At 45.7% G+C, this 17,310-nt stretch overlaps 2 protein-coding genes across 9 annotated transcripts; one reads left to right on the top strand and one right to left on the bottom strand.

Moving 5' to 3' along the window:
- The first annotated feature begins 1,047 nt into the window (after positions 1-1,047).
- LOC120695246 (acyl transferase 15-like) lies at positions 1,048-2,319 on the top strand. The gene has a single exon (XM_039978538.1). It carries the CDS (start codon positions 1,048-1,050, stop codon positions 2,317-2,319), a length of 1,272 nt encoding a protein of 423 aa, XP_039834472.1.
- A 9,328-nt stretch (positions 2,320-11,647) lies between these two features.
- Positions 11,648-16,283, bottom strand: LOC120674289. 8 transcript variants are annotated; one of them, XR_005675045.1, is made up of 13 exons: positions 16,024-16,267; positions 15,864-15,932; positions 15,683-15,763; positions 15,519-15,575; positions 15,275-15,409; positions 15,127-15,169; positions 14,929-15,033; positions 14,663-14,828; positions 14,228-14,524; positions 13,447-14,140; positions 12,908-13,364; positions 12,515-12,799; positions 11,648-12,440 (listed from the first exon to the last, which is right to left on the bottom strand). XR_005675045.1 is itself a non-coding variant. In XM_039955453.1 (8 exons), exons 3-8 carry the CDS (start codon positions 15,730-15,732, stop codon positions 14,672-14,674), a joined length of 546 nt encoding a protein of 181 aa, XP_039811387.1. In that variant the 5' UTR covers positions 15,733-15,763; positions 15,864-15,932; positions 16,024-16,283; the 3' UTR covers positions 14,664-14,671. The 8 variants fall into 8 exon arrangements, 1 of the variants encoding a protein (XP_039811387.1); XR_005675043.1 differs by having other exon boundaries at positions 15,275-15,355; positions 16,024-16,266; XR_005675044.1 differs by having other exon boundaries at positions 14,929-15,169; positions 16,024-16,268.
- Positions 16,284-17,310: the final 1,027 nt, after the last annotated feature.

Raw genomic sequence — 17,310 nt, 5'->3', positions numbered from 1 at the left:
CATGCCGGTTGTCATTTAAAATGTTTGAACATATTAACATGTATGAGTACTAAAACAAAAGTTTCCAAAAACTCCCCATCTCCAAATATAGCTACTTCTACCATTTAAATTTTGTCTCATAATATAGCTTCCAGAATGTATTTTTTTATATACAAGGTCTAAAATGCTCCTCCTTGAATGCAAATTAATTATGGCAGTTTGATCTGCATACAAGTTAAATAGGAAAGTCATAATTATTCACTTAATTAGTGCATGGTAACTAAAATAGGGTAATATAGATTTTTACTCTCTAATTTTAATCCCTCTAAAAAAGTTTAAAAATGGCTACTCCCTTCGTCCTAAAATAAGTGTGTAGAGAATTTAAGACACATTACTCATCCTAAAAAATGACTTTGTTACCCTAATTACTTCTAACAACTTTGATTAAAAATATTTTTATTTATTTAGTTTTTTTGGATCCTCAATGAATGGAGATGCATTGGAACTAGAAAAGTAATAAAATCTCATCACAAGCTAAAATGACTCTTTGTGCGTCAAAATTTGAATGCTAAAATAATACTTATTTAGAGACGGTGGGAGTATATTATAAGAGCAACTTTAGCAGACCTTCTATCAAGCCTCTATCCCAAATTTGAAATGTGAAGTCAAGAAGAACAACTCCAGCAGTCCTCTACTTGAGTCTCCAAATTAGGGAGACCTCCAAATCTCCCCTTCCACCTCTAGGCATGGGGTGTCTATAGGGAGCCCTCCATCCGTGGGCCTCACTCAATAGTCTCTTGCTAGATGGATGGGACTGAAATATGGAGGCTCTTCCTATTGGATGCATTATTTAGAAGCTGTGAGATGGGGCCAGCCCCGGATGCTATATAATGCTCTAAGATAAAGGGAGTATTCTATATGAGCACGAATCTCCGATCCATAGCTAATTCAAGATGTTTGACTTTTGCACATTATTGTATAGCTTCTCCCACCACTATATAAACAACGGAAGCTAGTGGCCAATATCCGCCAAGAGTTTGTGCATCAATACTAGAGACATAGGAGACAATGAGCCTAGTGGTGAGGAAGTCCTCACCCGTGGTGGTCAGGCCATCGCCGGAGCAGGTGACGATGAGGGGCACCATAAAACTCTCGTCTTTCGACAAGAGTCTGAACAATGTGCCGGAAACATCGTTGCTCATGTTCGAGCATCCAATCCACAACGCTGCCGGGACCATACAGGCTGCCCTGTCCCGAGCACTGGCCCATTACTACCCTATTGCTGGTCGGATCATTGCAGGAGGAGGAAGCGGAGGCGGCGGCGGCGACGACGACGTCTACATCGAGTGCAACAACGAGGGCGTGACATTTGTAGCTGCATCCACCTGTCAAGCCCTGAAGGAAGTTATCTGCTTCGACCGATCGCCGGACGCGAGGAAGCTGCTCGATGAGCTTGTCGTCCACTACCCAGCCACGGCTTGTGGCCCCCGTGACCCTTTGCTGATGATGCAGGTGACCGAATTCTCGTGCGGCGGTCTCGTCCTCGGGGTGACCTGGAACCACGGCATCGCCGACGGCGTCGGGATGGCCCAGTTGTTGCAGGCCGTCGGCGAGCTCGCTGGCGGGTTGCCATCGCCGTCGGTCGCTCCGGTCAGGTGGGACGGTTCGCTCCCGACCCTCCCTCCCTCGGTCCTGGATGCGGAGCACCTGATCCTCGATCCAATGAACGGCGATCTCGCCACTCTGGACATCACCATCCCCCTGAAATCGATTGACCAGATCAGAACTGACTTCAGCGGCAGATTCCATGGCCAGCCGTGCACCACGTTCGAGGCGGTCCTCGCTGTCCTGTGGCGGTGCCGGACGCGAGCAATCAGGCTCGATCCGGAGACCCCAATCCTGCTCATGTTCGTCGCCGATGTGCGCAAGCACGTCGGTGCCAAGGAAGGCTACTACGGCAACTGCATCATCGATCAGCTCGTCGTGGCTACTAGCAGCGCGGTGCCGGACGGGGACGTCAAGGATGTAATCATGGCGATCAAGCACGCCAAGGAGCAGATACCTGGCGGGCTGAGGATGACCACGGGTCAGCACGAGCTGTGCAAGGTGCCTGCGTACCATGCCATGATGGTGTCATCGTGGCGGAATCTTGGCTTCGACCGGGTCGATTTGGGGAGCGGGAGGCCGGCGCGGGTGACGACCTCCGGGAAACATATGCCACCAGCGCCGTCCGCGCAGGGCTTTCTGTCCAGTGGGAGGGATGGGGTCAGTGTGCTGTCGGCCTTAGTCACGGAGGAGCACACGGACGCTTTCCTTGCAGAATTAGCCAAGTTTATGTGAGATCTAGCTTAATTTCGTTCCACAATGCCTTTTCTGGCTCTTGTAATAATTTTATAAGTATGTGTAGTGGACTATGGATTAATTGTGCAAGCGTCTCTATGTTTAATATTTCTCAGGGTCAAACTTTCAACCATTCGGATCCTATAGCCTATCGTCCTTTTGAAATGGGCTTCCTCTTTAGCCTATCGTACTTTCCCGGGACTAAACAGAGGCATTAGTCCCCGGCCGGTATGGATAGCCAAACGGGCACGGCACCGGCACGGCACAAACTAGCATGAAGCCTTAGTCATACCGTGTCGTGCCGGCACTACCCGAAGTTGAATTTTTCTTTTGGAGAAAAAGCGTTTCTACCCCAACTTCAAAGCACAATGGTGACTTTACATCTTCTTTTATGATTTTACCCTTGTCATTTTGAAATGAAGCAGCCGCCATTTGCCCCTAGTATGTGACACATTTGATTTACTAGGATTAAATGGAAGAATAAAATGAGAAAGAAAAAACTCTTAAAGGAAAAGATAGTAATGCCCCTAGCCTTATCTCCTTTCACCCTTCTGGATCTCAAAAAGGTAATGCGAACTCAGCAACTGGTAGGGCGGTAGGGTTTGGAGGGGCTGGTTGACTGGCGGCGACGACCAGTGGCCGCCTTCCCGTCACACTCCCCTGCAGACCCTCCCGAGTGCTCCCCCTTCAGACCCCGTCGGACACTCCCGGGCGATCCCGCGCGGCCCCGTCGCGCATGACCCGCCATTGGCGCGCGCCCTCCAGGCGTGGGGTAGAGCCCTCCAGGCGGGGGGTTATTTGCGAAAGTTGCAATTAGGATGAGATGGGGGGGTTGAGTGCTAAAATAACCCACCTCTGCCCCTAGCACTCGGATGAGAATCCTGTGGCCTTGATTAGAGTTTCCAAAGTTTGCACAAGAGAGTTGGTTTCCATAGAATACAGCGCCATACTTAAGAGTAAAATATTACAAAGGTGTTCCGTGCACTTGTGAATTTATCTGTGCTTATAAGAAATACCAAAAAGCTTTTTTTTGCACTGATGCTAGACAACCCCATTGTTTTCTCTTACTGTGAAAACAAGATAGTTTGTGGCTGATTCATATTTGTCAAAGACTTCACCACAAATCCGAATCGATCTTGAGAAAAGAGTGATCTCACATAATTCTTCCTCAAAAATCTGCAACATTCTTCCTCAACTCTTGGCAATGGAACCGGTCCTAAATGCAACATACATATAGATGATATAATGATACATATCTGGTGAAAACTACAACCTTTGTGAAAATCCGTGCAAACTACGGCAAAAAAGTCATCTAAATTCACCAAAAAAACACACATATAGATGATATAATGATACACAACCTTGTAAAATATCCTGTCCAAACTCGACTTCGTTTGTAAGATATAAAAATAACAAAATTCTAACAAATCATTTGGACAGATATGTTCCCTTTTCAAATTTATTTTCTACCACAATTGTCTCATTACCAGCAGCGTAGGATCAGCCACAATTGTCTCATTACACGATGACTGGACCATCAGCCACATTGTAACATCCTGTAAATTTTACGGAATGTTATATACTCCAAAAATACGAGTTTTCAAAAACTTTTTGTGTGATTGTGTAATTAGTTAGGATAATGTAAGGTTGTCTTCAAAACCTCTCTCAATTCCTAGAAAATAAAAACTAATTAAATATAAGGACACTAATGCTAGAGTGAAATATTTGAATTTTATTTGGAGTTATTGGATCTACCTTGTTTCCATTTGATTTAAATTTCTTTTGTGTTAGATTGTGTGGTATTTTATTTGAAAAGGTCATTCAAATAAAATACAAATGCTAACTTAACCTCCCTAACTACTAACAGGCCAGCTAGCCCAAACCCCACCTAATCTGGCCTGCCAACCCAACCCACCTAGGATCCCTTCTTCCCAGCCGGCCCGTTACCCCGACGCCAGCCCAATCGGCTTGCTATCGCTTCTAGCCCGATCTGCTTCACTCGCCAGCCTGCGTGGCCCATTACGTCGGCCCGCTACCGCCTCGCCAGCCCAGCTCACCACCACCGCGTCGTTTTCCCCACAGCGGCTGATGAACTCGCCCCACTCGTCAGCCACACGCCGCCCTCCCCTGTTCTTCTTCTCCCCCACGTATTTTCCCTCACACGGATGCCACCGCCGCGCCTCCTGCCGCGTCTTGCGCCGACCGTGCCCTGCCCCGCTGACGTCCACGACTGCCCGCTGTCGGCCACCACCCTCACGTGCGAACCCAAATTCGGGGCGGAGAAGCCTCGGATGCGTGCCACATGCATCCGCGCCGCTCCCGTCCCATCAGCGCCGCTCCCTCGGCGTCCGGGCCCGCTGCGAGCTCCAAACCCTAGCCAAGCTCCTATAAAACCCCAATCGGTTGTGGCCCAAACCCTAGAGCCCGGGGATTTTTCCCCTTGCTACCGCCACGAGCAGAACAGAGAGGAAGAGGGCCAAGAAGGGAAGAAGCTGAGGAGGAGGAGCAGAAGGAGAGAAAGGGAGAAGAAGCTAGGAGGAGTGGAAGAGGAGCGGGAAGGCGAAGAGCCTGGCGCCGCCGCCACGCCGATCGAAGGAGGAACCAAGAAGAAGCCAGCACATGGAGGAGGAGCAACACGCCAGCACCACGACACCGCACCACCGCCGGAGCACCTTCCCGCCGGCACCCCCGTACGACCCGGTCGGCGAAGCAGCGCGGCACGACACTGCTCCGACCCGACCGGCCTCACCTCTTCACGGCGCTGAGCACCATCGTCATCAGCCCTACCGGTAGGCCACCATCTGCCGCTCCTCGTCTCCTTCCCTTGCTATCCGGCCACTATGTTTAAGCTGACGAACCCCCGTGGAAGAGCCATAGGTCCCTATCACGCCTTGTCTGCAGGAGCTCGACGCCCCGCCGCGTAGACCCACTGTCTTTTTCTTCCGCCGCGTCGCCGCCGTGGGCCCGGAACACAGGTGCTCCGCGCGCGTGCGTCGCGAGCACGTCGTGGCTCTGGGCTTGCCCAGACCCCGCGCGTGCTCGAGCCCATTCGCCATGCACTGAACCAGGCCACCGCTGCGACCTTTCCATGTTCCGACCTCACCCTTGCCGCCGTCGCGGTCCTGCCATGCTGGGGCTCTCACATGCGTGCCATGTCCACCGCCGGCGCACCGTGGCCTCGCCACGACCGCGTTGAGCGCGAACCCGACTGCCAAGACCTCACCTCGAGTTGCCCTTGGCCCTGCCGCAGCCCCGCTCGCTGCGCGCACCGCGCGCGTTCATGCCGTTGCTAGCGCCGCCTTCTCTGCCTTTCCTTGGCTTGCCACGCGTGGCGGCCACGCGAACGCGCCATGTCCCCGCCGCGTTCGACCTCGCCTGAGCCGCCGTGACCCGCACACAAGCCACACGCCGGTGCCACTACAGCAATTTGCCGAGCACCTCACGCGCACGTGAATCTGTGCACAGCCTCATCACCTTGAGACCGCGCCGGCACCACGAGCACCACGCCCTTTGGCATGCGCCCGCACGCGCGTCGCCGTTCCACCGCGCCACGGCCTCGCCATGGTCGCATCTGGCGCGCGCATGAGACCGCCCTGCACAAGCCGCCTTGGCCTCACCGCTGCCTCTTCATCCTGTCCTCGCCGACCCCGCCCCGTGGTTCTGGCTGTCCAGACCGCCCGCGGACACACACACACCACCAAGTCACCATGTGCTCTAGCCGTTCCGCCCGGTCCACTCTACCCTTCTGCCCAGTTCGCCGCAGCCCGGCCTCGCCGGAGTTCCGTGAGCGCCGTGGCCAAGCCTCGACCTTGGCCTGCCCTGAACCATAGTAGAGCTCGCCGCCTAGCCGCGCGCACACGCCCGCTCTGCTACACCGTTCCGAGACCCTTCCTGGACCCGTCTTGCCACGTCGTGTCGCCCTTGGCTCCGCTCTACTGTAGCCTTGTCCTGCCGCCGCAACCCTGGCTTCCCAGGCGCTCGCGCGCGCGATCCGGAGTTGCCCCAGGGCAACGCCTTGGCCTCACCGTCGACCCTCGTGCCGCCATTGTCGTGGATCGTGCTGTGCCGGGCCTTGCCCTGCGCGCATGCCGTCCAAGCCGCCGCCGCCTTCGCCTTTGCCTGGCCATGGCCACGCCAAACCGAGCCGCTTGTCCTCGACCTAGCCCAGACGTCTTCTTCGCCGGAGCTGGAACCCGCCGTCGCCCCGTCACCGTCGGACCTCATTGTCGCTACCATGGACACCTAGGACACGCACACCACCGGTCACACGAGCCCGAGTTCACCGGATCAGGAAGCCGCCGCAGAAGATCCAGCTGACGCCGACGCATGGGACCAGCCAGGCAGAGGAGAGACATGACCATGCGGACCTGGTTCGTCAGTGAAAGAAGAGGAGGAAAGGAGGGGGAAAAGAAGAAGAGAAGAGGAGGATGGACCAAGCCGTCGGACCAAGAAGCCAAGTCCCGAGCCGTTCTTGTTGGGCCAAGCCGAGCCAACCCAGTCTTTCCTTTCGGCCCGTTAACCTGTTAACCCCTTTTCTTTTTCTTTTTCTTTTTCTTTTTCTTTTAAAACCCTGCACGCGGGGACCACATGTCATTCTCTCCCGTGAGACTGACTGGTGGACCCCGCTGACCTAGCCATGGACCCGATGACTGTTGACTTGGTCAATGTTGACCAGGTCAACGCTGACGTTAGTATCAGCTGACCCGTGCTGACGTCAGCATGACATGTGGCGTGCCCAGAGACTGCCACATGGCTGACTGTATGTTTTTCTTTTTCCGAAAACTTTTTATTAATTCCAAAAATTGTTTTAAGCTTCAGAAATCCATAATAAATCAACCGGAGCTCCGAAAATTATGAAACCAGTTTCATAATTCTTCTAAAATCATAATTTATATGTTAGAGTAGGTTTTGTTGTGAGTTGGATCTTATTTGAGTAGTTTTGTGCATTCTTACACTTGGGCCCCTATAGTAATTCGTAATTATGAATAGGTCCTGCTGCTAAAGAGAAGATCGGCGCCTCGGACACCCAGAAGACCCAGGAGGACGTCTCGGACTACGAGAAGCCCTCCAGGACTCAAGAAGACCACAAAGAGTCACCAGGTTCACGCCCATCTTTGACTTGAATACCTATTAGGCATTGCTTGCTAGAATTGCTATCGCTATACTTTTGTGTGTGTGTGTGTGAGAGAGAGAGAGAGAGAGAGATAAGCCTGCATGGCCTACTTGCTTACCGTATTCCTTGCATCCCTATTATACCTTGATTGATTTTTGAATGCTTTGGCTACTATGAGAGTGATAGGGTATGGGATTCCATGATATGATAGTCTTGGCATGCATGAGACCCACTTGTGAGGAGCCAGAGATAGGGCTTTTAGTGGGGGCAAGCTATTGGCCGGGGTTGTGAGGGGGCACATCCCAAGGAGCACATGCGGCGGGTGCGGTACGAGGAGGGGTGTACCTGTGTGGTTGCCCAAGGAGAGGCAATACCTGTTATGGGTGCCTTTTGCAGACCTTTGCGGAGGACTGCGTGAGAGAAGATACTTGCCCTGGCTCTTATGTACATATGCAGTAACTATGATTTGTGGGACTTTATCGTACGCACCACTTACCCCCGAATGGGTAGGGGTTCCAGCCATTTCTAATTTGTGCGGTATTATGACTGTAGATGTGTTTACGGAGAGTCTAGGCCGTGCACGCCCAAATAGGGGTGCGTCGGGCCCGGTCGAGTGTTTCAACCCTTGTCTCCAGGAGAGGGTAGACCGCGCACGCCCAAGTCGGGGTGCGTCGGGCCCGGTTGAGTTCTTCGACCCTACTCTCCGAGATTCTCGAAGCCAGGCCAAGTTAGAGATCCACAGCCCCGGTAACATTCGTTGCGGCGAATGTATCCCTCCCCAAGAATGCAGGATGGTACTGTCATAGCTAGGGAGTCATGGTTGTGGGCTGTGTCTCAAGATGGTGATGGCCGTCTTTGCAGCCCGAATGGGTACAGGTGTACAACCCCTGCAGCGTGAAAACTATACATATAGCCGCGTACGCAGTCATGTACATTCCTGCTCTTCTGTTACCTCATCTAGAGTAGTTTCCCTGAGATTTCTACCTCCCTATAGTCCACTTCCCCCTGTGGAGTCAGTTGAGGTGCAGGGAGAGGGGGTTCCTGCACCGACCTGGGATGGGTGAGAGATGTGTATGGAGATATATGTATATGCTTGCATAGGAAACCCCAGCCTATCCATTGGCTACTTTTTATACATTTGCATCCACTTAAAAGCTTGCATACGGATGGTGACGTGAACCTATCCCGTCCTTGGCGATAGTTTGACAAGATGCAGGATCCGATCAGGAGTTCGACGTCAACATCGACGGATGGTACGACTGATGCTTAGAAGCCCGTGCTACGCTCAAGTGCTGCTGTGGAGATGAAGTTCGAGATGAAGGATGGACTGAAGATCAGCTACCGCTATCGTTTTCTGTTTGTTCCAGTTTAGCCCAATGGGCTTGTAATAAAAGTTTCGTACTGTAAGTCCTATGGATTTTATAATAATTAAATCCATGTTTGAACCTCTTTTAAGTGAGTATGAACTGATTTACTATCTGAAATGAGTTATGTATATGATAGCTACTGATCCAGGGACTATCACGACAATACAGGGATTCGAATTCTCCTCTCGGAAACCCGGGTCGTTTCACACATAATCGTGATTCAATTAATTCCAATAGTAGAAATCAATCCACTCCTCAAGGTCATGATCGAGACTAAAAACATTTTTGGCGTCGTTCAAGAAGAGCAAGTGACATCACAAGTCCTAGAAACATCACATCAAAGTGAGATTCATTCATTGAATATCAAAATAAGTATTAGAAAAAATTCCATCAAAAGTGAATATTTTTTTATATCACTCAAGATTAAAGCTGATGGATAAATTACTCGCTTGAGCTGCAACACGTTCTATCCGGACCGTCCCTCTCGCATGAAGATGTGTGAAGACTTACCACGTGTATCCGCATGGGAGATGTATTTTGATTTTTTTATTCAAAGGCGGTGAGACAAGGCGGTTCAGCTTCCGGCTGATTTGACTTAAAGCTGCAACTGTATGCCGCTGGGGCCCATACATTGGAAACGGTAACTACTAAAAAAATTATGTGGACAGCCACCTTCGCACAGTACGTAGACAGATGATATGCGGACATGGTTAATTGTTGTAATGTAGATGGACAGTGGCGTACCCAACTTGCAGTCTTGTTCCACCACTACATTGATTAAAATGTTAGTTTACTAGATAAATAATTAAACTATCTAAATGAACATATTTCTTTATACCCTAAGACGGACAGGGACCAGTGTACACGATTTCGTAGATTACAAAATATTCTTTTTTATTACAAAATTTGTTTGTGCACACAGAAAAAAATTACATTTTCCGATCCATAATGGTATACGAGTACATATTTTTGGCGTAAAAAAAGTAGAGATGCACATATATTTGTGTGTGTTCAATGTGAAAAATATCGAGTAGCCAAGGATATACATGTTCTTGCGCATAGCACATATTATATTGCTCAATCTACATGATGCATATATTTTTGTGCGTAGAAAATTGGTTATTTTTCTTCATGCATCATTCTTCTGAATAAGATGCGGATCGTGAGTAGAAATGGCTAAATATTCTTTTCAGGTGCACGTGACAACATTCTCAAAAACTGGTTCAATAATGGTAATGCACACACTTTAGTGCACGTACTCTCCAGGTTGATAAAGAAAAGTCGTTTTAAACATCGACATGGTCTCAAAAATAACTTTCACCGCTATCTTTTTTCTACAAAACATTTATAAAACATAATCAGTATATACTTTTACGAAATTACATTTCAGGATGAATATAATTACATCACTTTCATATTTTCAAATTTAACAAAAAAAAATTTATAGCCAAAGTTTAAAATATTTGACTTAAGATAAACTCAAAAGTACTTCCTTTTTATATACGGAGGGAGTATATACATGAGGTGATGGACTTGTGCACCTATTTACAACTTGAGCTGATGATGCACGATAATATATCTGGTGTTTCAAGCGGGTTAGGCATTATCGTATCCCAAACACGGTAGCACCTAAACCGGTGCATGTAAAATTATAATAAAAATATGAATTGATAGAGGACGCAATTATTTATGTGCATGCAAAAGTTGAGCTTGAATAAAATTTGATGCAAGGAGAAATATGCACTTAAATAGTTGCGGGTTGTAGATCATATATGTGCACCTGAAACTATTTGGTGCTCATTTCTTTTATTAATTTCTTCTTGCACAAATTTTTATATACATAAGGCGATGGACTTGTTCACCTATTTACAACTTGAGCTGATGATGCACGGGAATATATCTGGTGTTACAAGCGGGTTAGGCATTATCGTATCCCAAACACAGTAGCACCTAAACGGGTGCATGTAAAATTATAATAAAAATATGAATTCATTGAGGACGCAATCATTTATGTGCATGCAAAAGTTGAGCTTGAACAAAATTTTATGCAAGGAGAAATATGCACTTAAATAGTTGCGGGTTGTGGATCAGATATGTGCACCCAAAACTATTTAGTGCTCATTTCTTTTATTGATTTCTGCTTGCACAAATTTTTATCCAAGCTATAATTTTGCATACACATAGATGATTGCTTCCTTTAGTATTTTTGTACAGTTTTGATTGATATATTTTCATATACACAATGACCAAGGGCACCAAGTTGGATTATCAATCTAATAAATACAACATATAATTTTTTGTTGGTCTTCCAATATTTTAACTGGAACTCCTTGTTTCCAGTACTACTATTTGTTATCATAGCCCATGCCAATAGCAAATATAGCTATTGTTTTTGAACATTTGAGTTTTTAAAATATATCTATCAAAAGTAGACGGAGGGAGTAACACCTAAACCACTTGAAACACTAGATATGTTCTTGATGATGCACATATTGTTTCTACATGGCACAACATTGATCTCGATCGTTCATATATCCAGCAGATCAGCTCCCAGCAACTCTTTTTATTTTCCTGTATCACGTGAAGGGAACATTAATTTCCCTCAAATTTTATTAGATTCATTCTCACCCACTTCCTCTCTCTTCCTCCAAATCTTGGTGAACCAACAACACTACGACCTGAAATTAGAATATAAAAACTATGCAACCTCTCAGGTACTAGTACATCTATTCTTCTTTTTTTAGAGTGTTGTTCTGCAGAGTTTTTATAACTATGGAAAATAACCTGAGATACAGATCTGGTTTTTCACATTGTTAGAGTGCACAAAAAGACAATTTTATAACCAACATAAGCAACATAGAGCATCATCTTATATGTACACACAAAATATTCATGTACGAGTTCAACATAGAGCATCATCTTATATACACACGAAATGGTCATGTACCAGTTCAACATCAAATACTCGCAAGATCACTACAAGTACACAAAGTACCACAATAAAATGAGCATCAATATTTCGGTGCCGCTTCTACACGAATATGTTGGCAACAACAGCGGGCTCCTGTGCATTGCCTTTACATTTCTGGATTTTATGACCAAACAGGCCGCAACCCGTACATGTTGGTGGCCTCCTCGGCTTTTTTGTTGCTGGATCCCGATCTGGACAACTTTGCTTAGTGTGGCTGTCACTCTTGCAAATGCTGCAAAATCAGGGATGTTTGCTTCCAACTTCATAAGCTGGTTTGTCCCTCTTATTTGTTGGCCTACCACGCTCATTTTTCTTCCTTGGCACTCTTTGTGGGAAATTATCAAATTTCACATTATCTACATCTTCTGTTTCTGCTTCTTGTGCATGACCCAAACCCATTCCATCCTTCACCTTACTTATATAGTGCTGTTATGCCTGACTCAATAATGTCCATAGCCATCTTATAGCTCTCCACATTGTTGTCTCCCATCTCAACAAATTGAAGGACCCTAACCATAAGAGATGAATGACGGTAAGTCAACGATTGTATAGCTGGATTTTCTTTTCTGTATTCAGCAAGGTGTCCTGCTGTATCAAGTCTTGCTTTCTTAGTCCATCTCTTCATCACCAGACTCTCAGGAATTTTTTGCACCCCTGTGCTGATCAGAACCTACATAAAAGAGCTAACAATTAACAACTCAACAACAAACTTATTTTCATACTAAAATATGGATAGATGCTTACCCGTAAGATATGGCTACATGGTAAACCAAAATGTTCAAAGAGTCCACACTCACAATCATATTTACTACCACCAGATGAAATTCTCACTTTGTAAGATCCTTTGCACCAACGCTGTACGCGACAAAGCTCATAATGCTCAGTAACATACTCTTCACCTGGAATTTGTTCTATTGCTTTGTAGAATTCAGACTCCTTCAATTCACAAAATAGATTGAATACATTTGGTGTGTAAATCTGGTGGGCCTCCATCACTAGCGGCCCTCCAGTCTTCTTGCATTTCTTGTTCTGCAATCCATGGCCACTAATCAATTTTATCCATATATAATCTGATTCTTAGAAGAACTACAAAACTGTAATAAAATGAAATCTGGTTCTGAGATTAGCAACACATACCAGTCTTGATTTTTTTCTTAGTAATTCTCTTCTTCATCACGGATGTATTGCAACTTATTATACTGCTGAATAAACTGATGAAGAGGGCAATTAGGCTGAACCAGGTTCTTCAACATGTGATTTGCACTCTCACTACGTTGTGTGCTTGTCATTCTAGCACAAAACACACCTTTGAAGTAACTCTTAACCCACATGTGTCGTGTCTCATACACTTGTTGAAGGAAAGGGTTAGTTGTCAACCCATATTTAATTAACAATTGCTGCCAAGCTTTTTCAAATTCATCAATTGTCAACATTTCATTGAGCATCTTATGAAATTCATCACGGAATTCACGTATCTGTGCATACTTAGGTCCAACACATTCTCTAACTCGTCGCAAGACATGCCACTTGCTCCATCGATGGATAGTGTCTTTCCATTCTTCAGCGATTGCTACCTCCATCGCCCGGCATTGATCTGCATAGTAAATACAGTTACCATTTAGAGAAGCTCCAATATATTTTTTGTACATCATGAACATGCAAAGCTAACTACTAACCTGTTAGCACAGTCGCTGGTGTTTTGCCACCCATAAGATTAACAAACTCTCTGAATACCCACTTGAAACTATCTATTTTCTCATCTGTCATCAGCACCCCACCAAAAAGTACACTCTGGAAATGATTGTTGACTCCTACAAATAGCCCAAATGGCATCCCATACAGATTTGTCTTGTAAGTAGTGTCAAATGTTATTAAATCTCCAAAATGCTCACACTGCATCCTGCTACGACCATTTGTCCATAACAGAGTTTTGATTCTACCATCTTCATCAGGATCAACACTAAACATGAAACCAGGATCAGATTTCCTTAACTCACTAAACAAATCTAATGTCTTCTTTATGTCATCCTCAGCTTACTCACGGTTAATTTTCTGACACAAGTTCTTCAATGATCGTTTTGTTGTTGGCACCTTTTCCATTGAACCAAAGAAATTTCCCAATATACTGTAAAGCTTAGTTATTCCAACATTATTTTCCCTCAACATCCTAACTAGCTCTTTGGTGTACTTGTCCAAGTGGTAATGTGATGGCCATTGCTTTTTTTCTCCGTAAGAGTTTGAGAGGGCATGGTTATGCTCGGAAACATGTGCTACTACAACCCATCCATTGTTACCTGTTCTGCTTAGCCATAGCAATGTCGGGCATTCTGTCTTGCTGGAAGTTGTCTTCAAATTATCTCCTGGCTTTCCCTACAAAAGATTTAACAAATTCTGCTTATTCTCATTTCTCACATATACAAGGTCAATATTTCTGGAGCTTCCAATAGTGGCACTTACCCCGCAACTGCAATTGAATTCTTGACCAAGCTGATATCTTTCATCATCTGGTAGTTTCCTATTTACACGGTTATTAGAGTACCGTTTTCCCCTTTCCGTATGCCAAAACCACACTCCCATGAGTACAGGTTGTAATATTCGTATGCTTTCTGTAGATCATCAAATTCAGTTCCTACTGCGGGATTGATAATGTAATATGTTGTCCTATCTGCAAACTTCATCAACGCCTGCTGCAGTGCGCTCGCTCTACATTTTTATGTTGGTTGCCGGTGGTCAGGTCTGTTGGTTGCCGTGTTTCTGCACATTGTTGGAATGAATGAATATTAAATAATTTAACGAGTAAGTAAACTTATAAATGTCAATAACCACATTTTTATATTTATGTTAGTGTATGCTCAATAATTATCCAAAACCAGAAAACAAGCTGATAGCTACCTTTTTTTTTCAGCCAACAGCAGTACGAGATGGTTCAGGCACTTGTACAATTGATTCACCAACAATACTTAGATCTTCATTGGTCTGATATTCTGGTTCGAAAACCTCCGAGCTTTGAGTAGGCACAATGTTCAGATCAATCACAATATTTTCTTTACAGTTTAATCTGAAAAATAGTAAACCAAATACATGCTTAACTGAATAAATTTTGCTTTAACTGAACAATGAAACATTGTTAACCAACCATGATGAAGTACAACACACACCTTTGAATGGCCCCAGGATTGACATTGTTTCCACCTTGATCCCTCACCTCATACAGTCTTGATTCAGCAATGTCATCATTCATATTTTGATTTGCATTATTGGAACTGTGCAAAACAAAATCCACCCAACAATAACATATGGGCTAAGCCTGCACAACACTATGTGCACCGCAACCAGTTTGGCAGGTAGATTCTTACCTGTTCCAGCTTACAGACACCGCATCTCCATCCAAAAGACCCCCTGTTTTGATTTTTTTTTGCAACACTTTAGTACATAATCCATTTTCCAGTAATGACTCCACAAAAAGTGTTCACTAGGGATTTCCCCTTTTTTTTTCAAGATTACCTGACCAAGCTATTATCATCAAGCAGGCTACCATCATCCACACAGCAGCCAAACCCATTGAATTTTATTGGACGGCTCATACTAATATGCGAACAACCCACATGCCAACGTAACAAACATTGATCAAAGCAAGCTCTATGGAGAGAAAAAAGAAATTATTGATTGCCTAATCAGAAAGAAATAAAAACTCGGCCGGGTGGGGAAAGACCGCCCCACCCTAATCAGAAAGAAATAACCATTTCACCTTGACGAAATGCTCAAACTCCCATCAGCTAGGCATGCACTCCCCATGTCACTGTTCCTGTTTGATGCCGAACACAATGTGGAAAAAGATTCAGAAACTAACAAACCAAAATCAGTACTAGATGAGTACAAAATACATGTTAAAAATGCAGACAAGTATCAAACCTCATGCTTTGCCCACTATCTGCGCAACGATTGAGGTCCATTGATTTCATATTGTTTGGAAATCCGCGGGATCCAACCAAACTGAACAAAAAGTGAGAGAGAAAGGGAATGGGCTCAGAAAATTCTCAAACACATTCAAAATTGTGCGTACGTGCAACTCTGAATGGCAAGAAACACAAACCTAGATGAGCCTGTACTCAAATATTCCACCTCAAGTCAAGGGTAGGAGACACCCCTGGTCCCTGAACGGCTGGTCACCAGCGAAGAACAGAAGCAGTTGTCAAAGTGGATTCAGCATCGCAACGAAGAAGAAGAAGAATTAAACTTTGAAAGCCACTAACCTTGCTTCCACGGCACCCCAAAGTCCTCTGGGGTCATGCGCTTCTGGATCTAGACGTCGGTGCTCTCCACAGCATCGTTTCCTCCGGGGTCACGCGCTTCTGGATACGGATCCGCCATGGAAAGAGCAGCAGACCTCGAGAGAGCATCGTCCCCCAACAGCAATTGTTTTGATTTCAAACGAGTGGTCCAGAATACTCCTATATGTGCTGGGGTGGAGTATGTTTCTTTAATCTGGTTATGCGGAACGGATTCCTATGCACTGTCCAGCTCTTCCCCTCTGAACCGGCTCATTTTATTTTACTCGATGCATCATTCTTTTTTTATTTCTCCCATCTCGAGGTCATGTTCCTCAATGGCCAGGATTGAATGTGCTACGACACTACAGAGTATAGAATTCTCATTCACCGGATAAAAATGTCTCTCTTAACGAACTTTAAATTTTGAGCCCTTGCCGGTAGTTATCCCATATTTTATTCCTTTGAATGCATGTTTGAACTTTCAGATTTTCAATTTGATTTTTTTGCTTGTTCATTGGCATACTTTTCACATAAACCTTGTTTCAAATTTTGCACTTTCATCCCTATCTTTATTTTAATTTGGACTTTAATACAAATTCATCATCGAGCAGAATTTTTAGTCAAACACTTTTGGAAGCTAACGAATGAGTGAATTAGGCTCATAGACTTATCTTGATTCATTGGGGCCGTGCTTAGGTCTGCACCGGCCTATTCCTGCAAGCAATCACGTGTTTTGGCCTTTGCAGCCGACATATTCAAATGCTGGCAGCAAAACCTGTAAAGGTTTGGTGCCATGCAGGGGTCCGCTGACCCCTGGTTGAGCCGAAACACAGGTGAAGCCCTCCTATAAAAGCCGAGGCAGGGCACCTCTTCTCACTACCCCCAATCCGAGCTGCACTTGCTTGCCTTCAAGATTCATCTTCCTCTGCACTTTGTGTTCAAGTTCTTGTTTTAGGGGTCGTGGGGACATTCACGAAGGCACCGGGCTCGAGTTGGAGATGCGCGCCTAATCCGGTGGGAGAGCCTGAAGAAGCATAAAACTAGCAAACCGGGTCCCAAGCACACGCGCAACAAGCTGAATGAATGGAGGAGTACGAGAACTACATCAACATCTAGGGTGAACGTGAAATGCAAGCGTACAACATCACGAAGAATCGCAAGTTTGCCCACACCAAAATCTTCAACCACGAGTTGCTGGAAAAGATTGGTGTGGATGTTGATTTTGCCAATGTTTGGAAAACCCGTGGCTTGGATTGAAGTTTGGAAACA

This window comes from Panicum virgatum, chromosome 2K (assembly GCF_016808335.1).
Source record: "Panicum virgatum strain AP13 chromosome 2K, P.virgatum_v5, whole genome shotgun sequence".
In the NCBI taxonomy this organism is placed as follows: Eukaryota; Viridiplantae; Streptophyta; class Magnoliopsida; order Poales; family Poaceae; genus Panicum; species Panicum virgatum.
The sequence above is the reverse complement of the archived record's forward strand: the minus strand, read 5'-3'. Positions and strand labels throughout refer to the sequence as shown.

Coding starts and splice junctions, on each gene's coding strand:
- LOC120695246 (XM_039978538.1), top strand. CDS start 1,048: ATGAGCCTAGTGGTGAGGAAGTCCTCACCCGTGGTGGTCAGGCCATCG.
- LOC120674289 (XM_039955453.1), bottom strand. CDS start 15,732: ATGAAATCAATGGACCTCAATCGTTGCGCAGATAGTGGGCAAAGCATG. Junction 15,576..15,682: donor GATAGTGGGCAAAGCATGAG/GTTTGATACTTG, acceptor GGCATCAAACAG/GAACAGTGACATGGGGAGTG. Junction 15,169..15,274: donor GATGATAATAGCTTGGTCAG/GTAATCTTGAAA, acceptor AATCAAAACAGG/GGGTCTTTTGGATGGAGATG.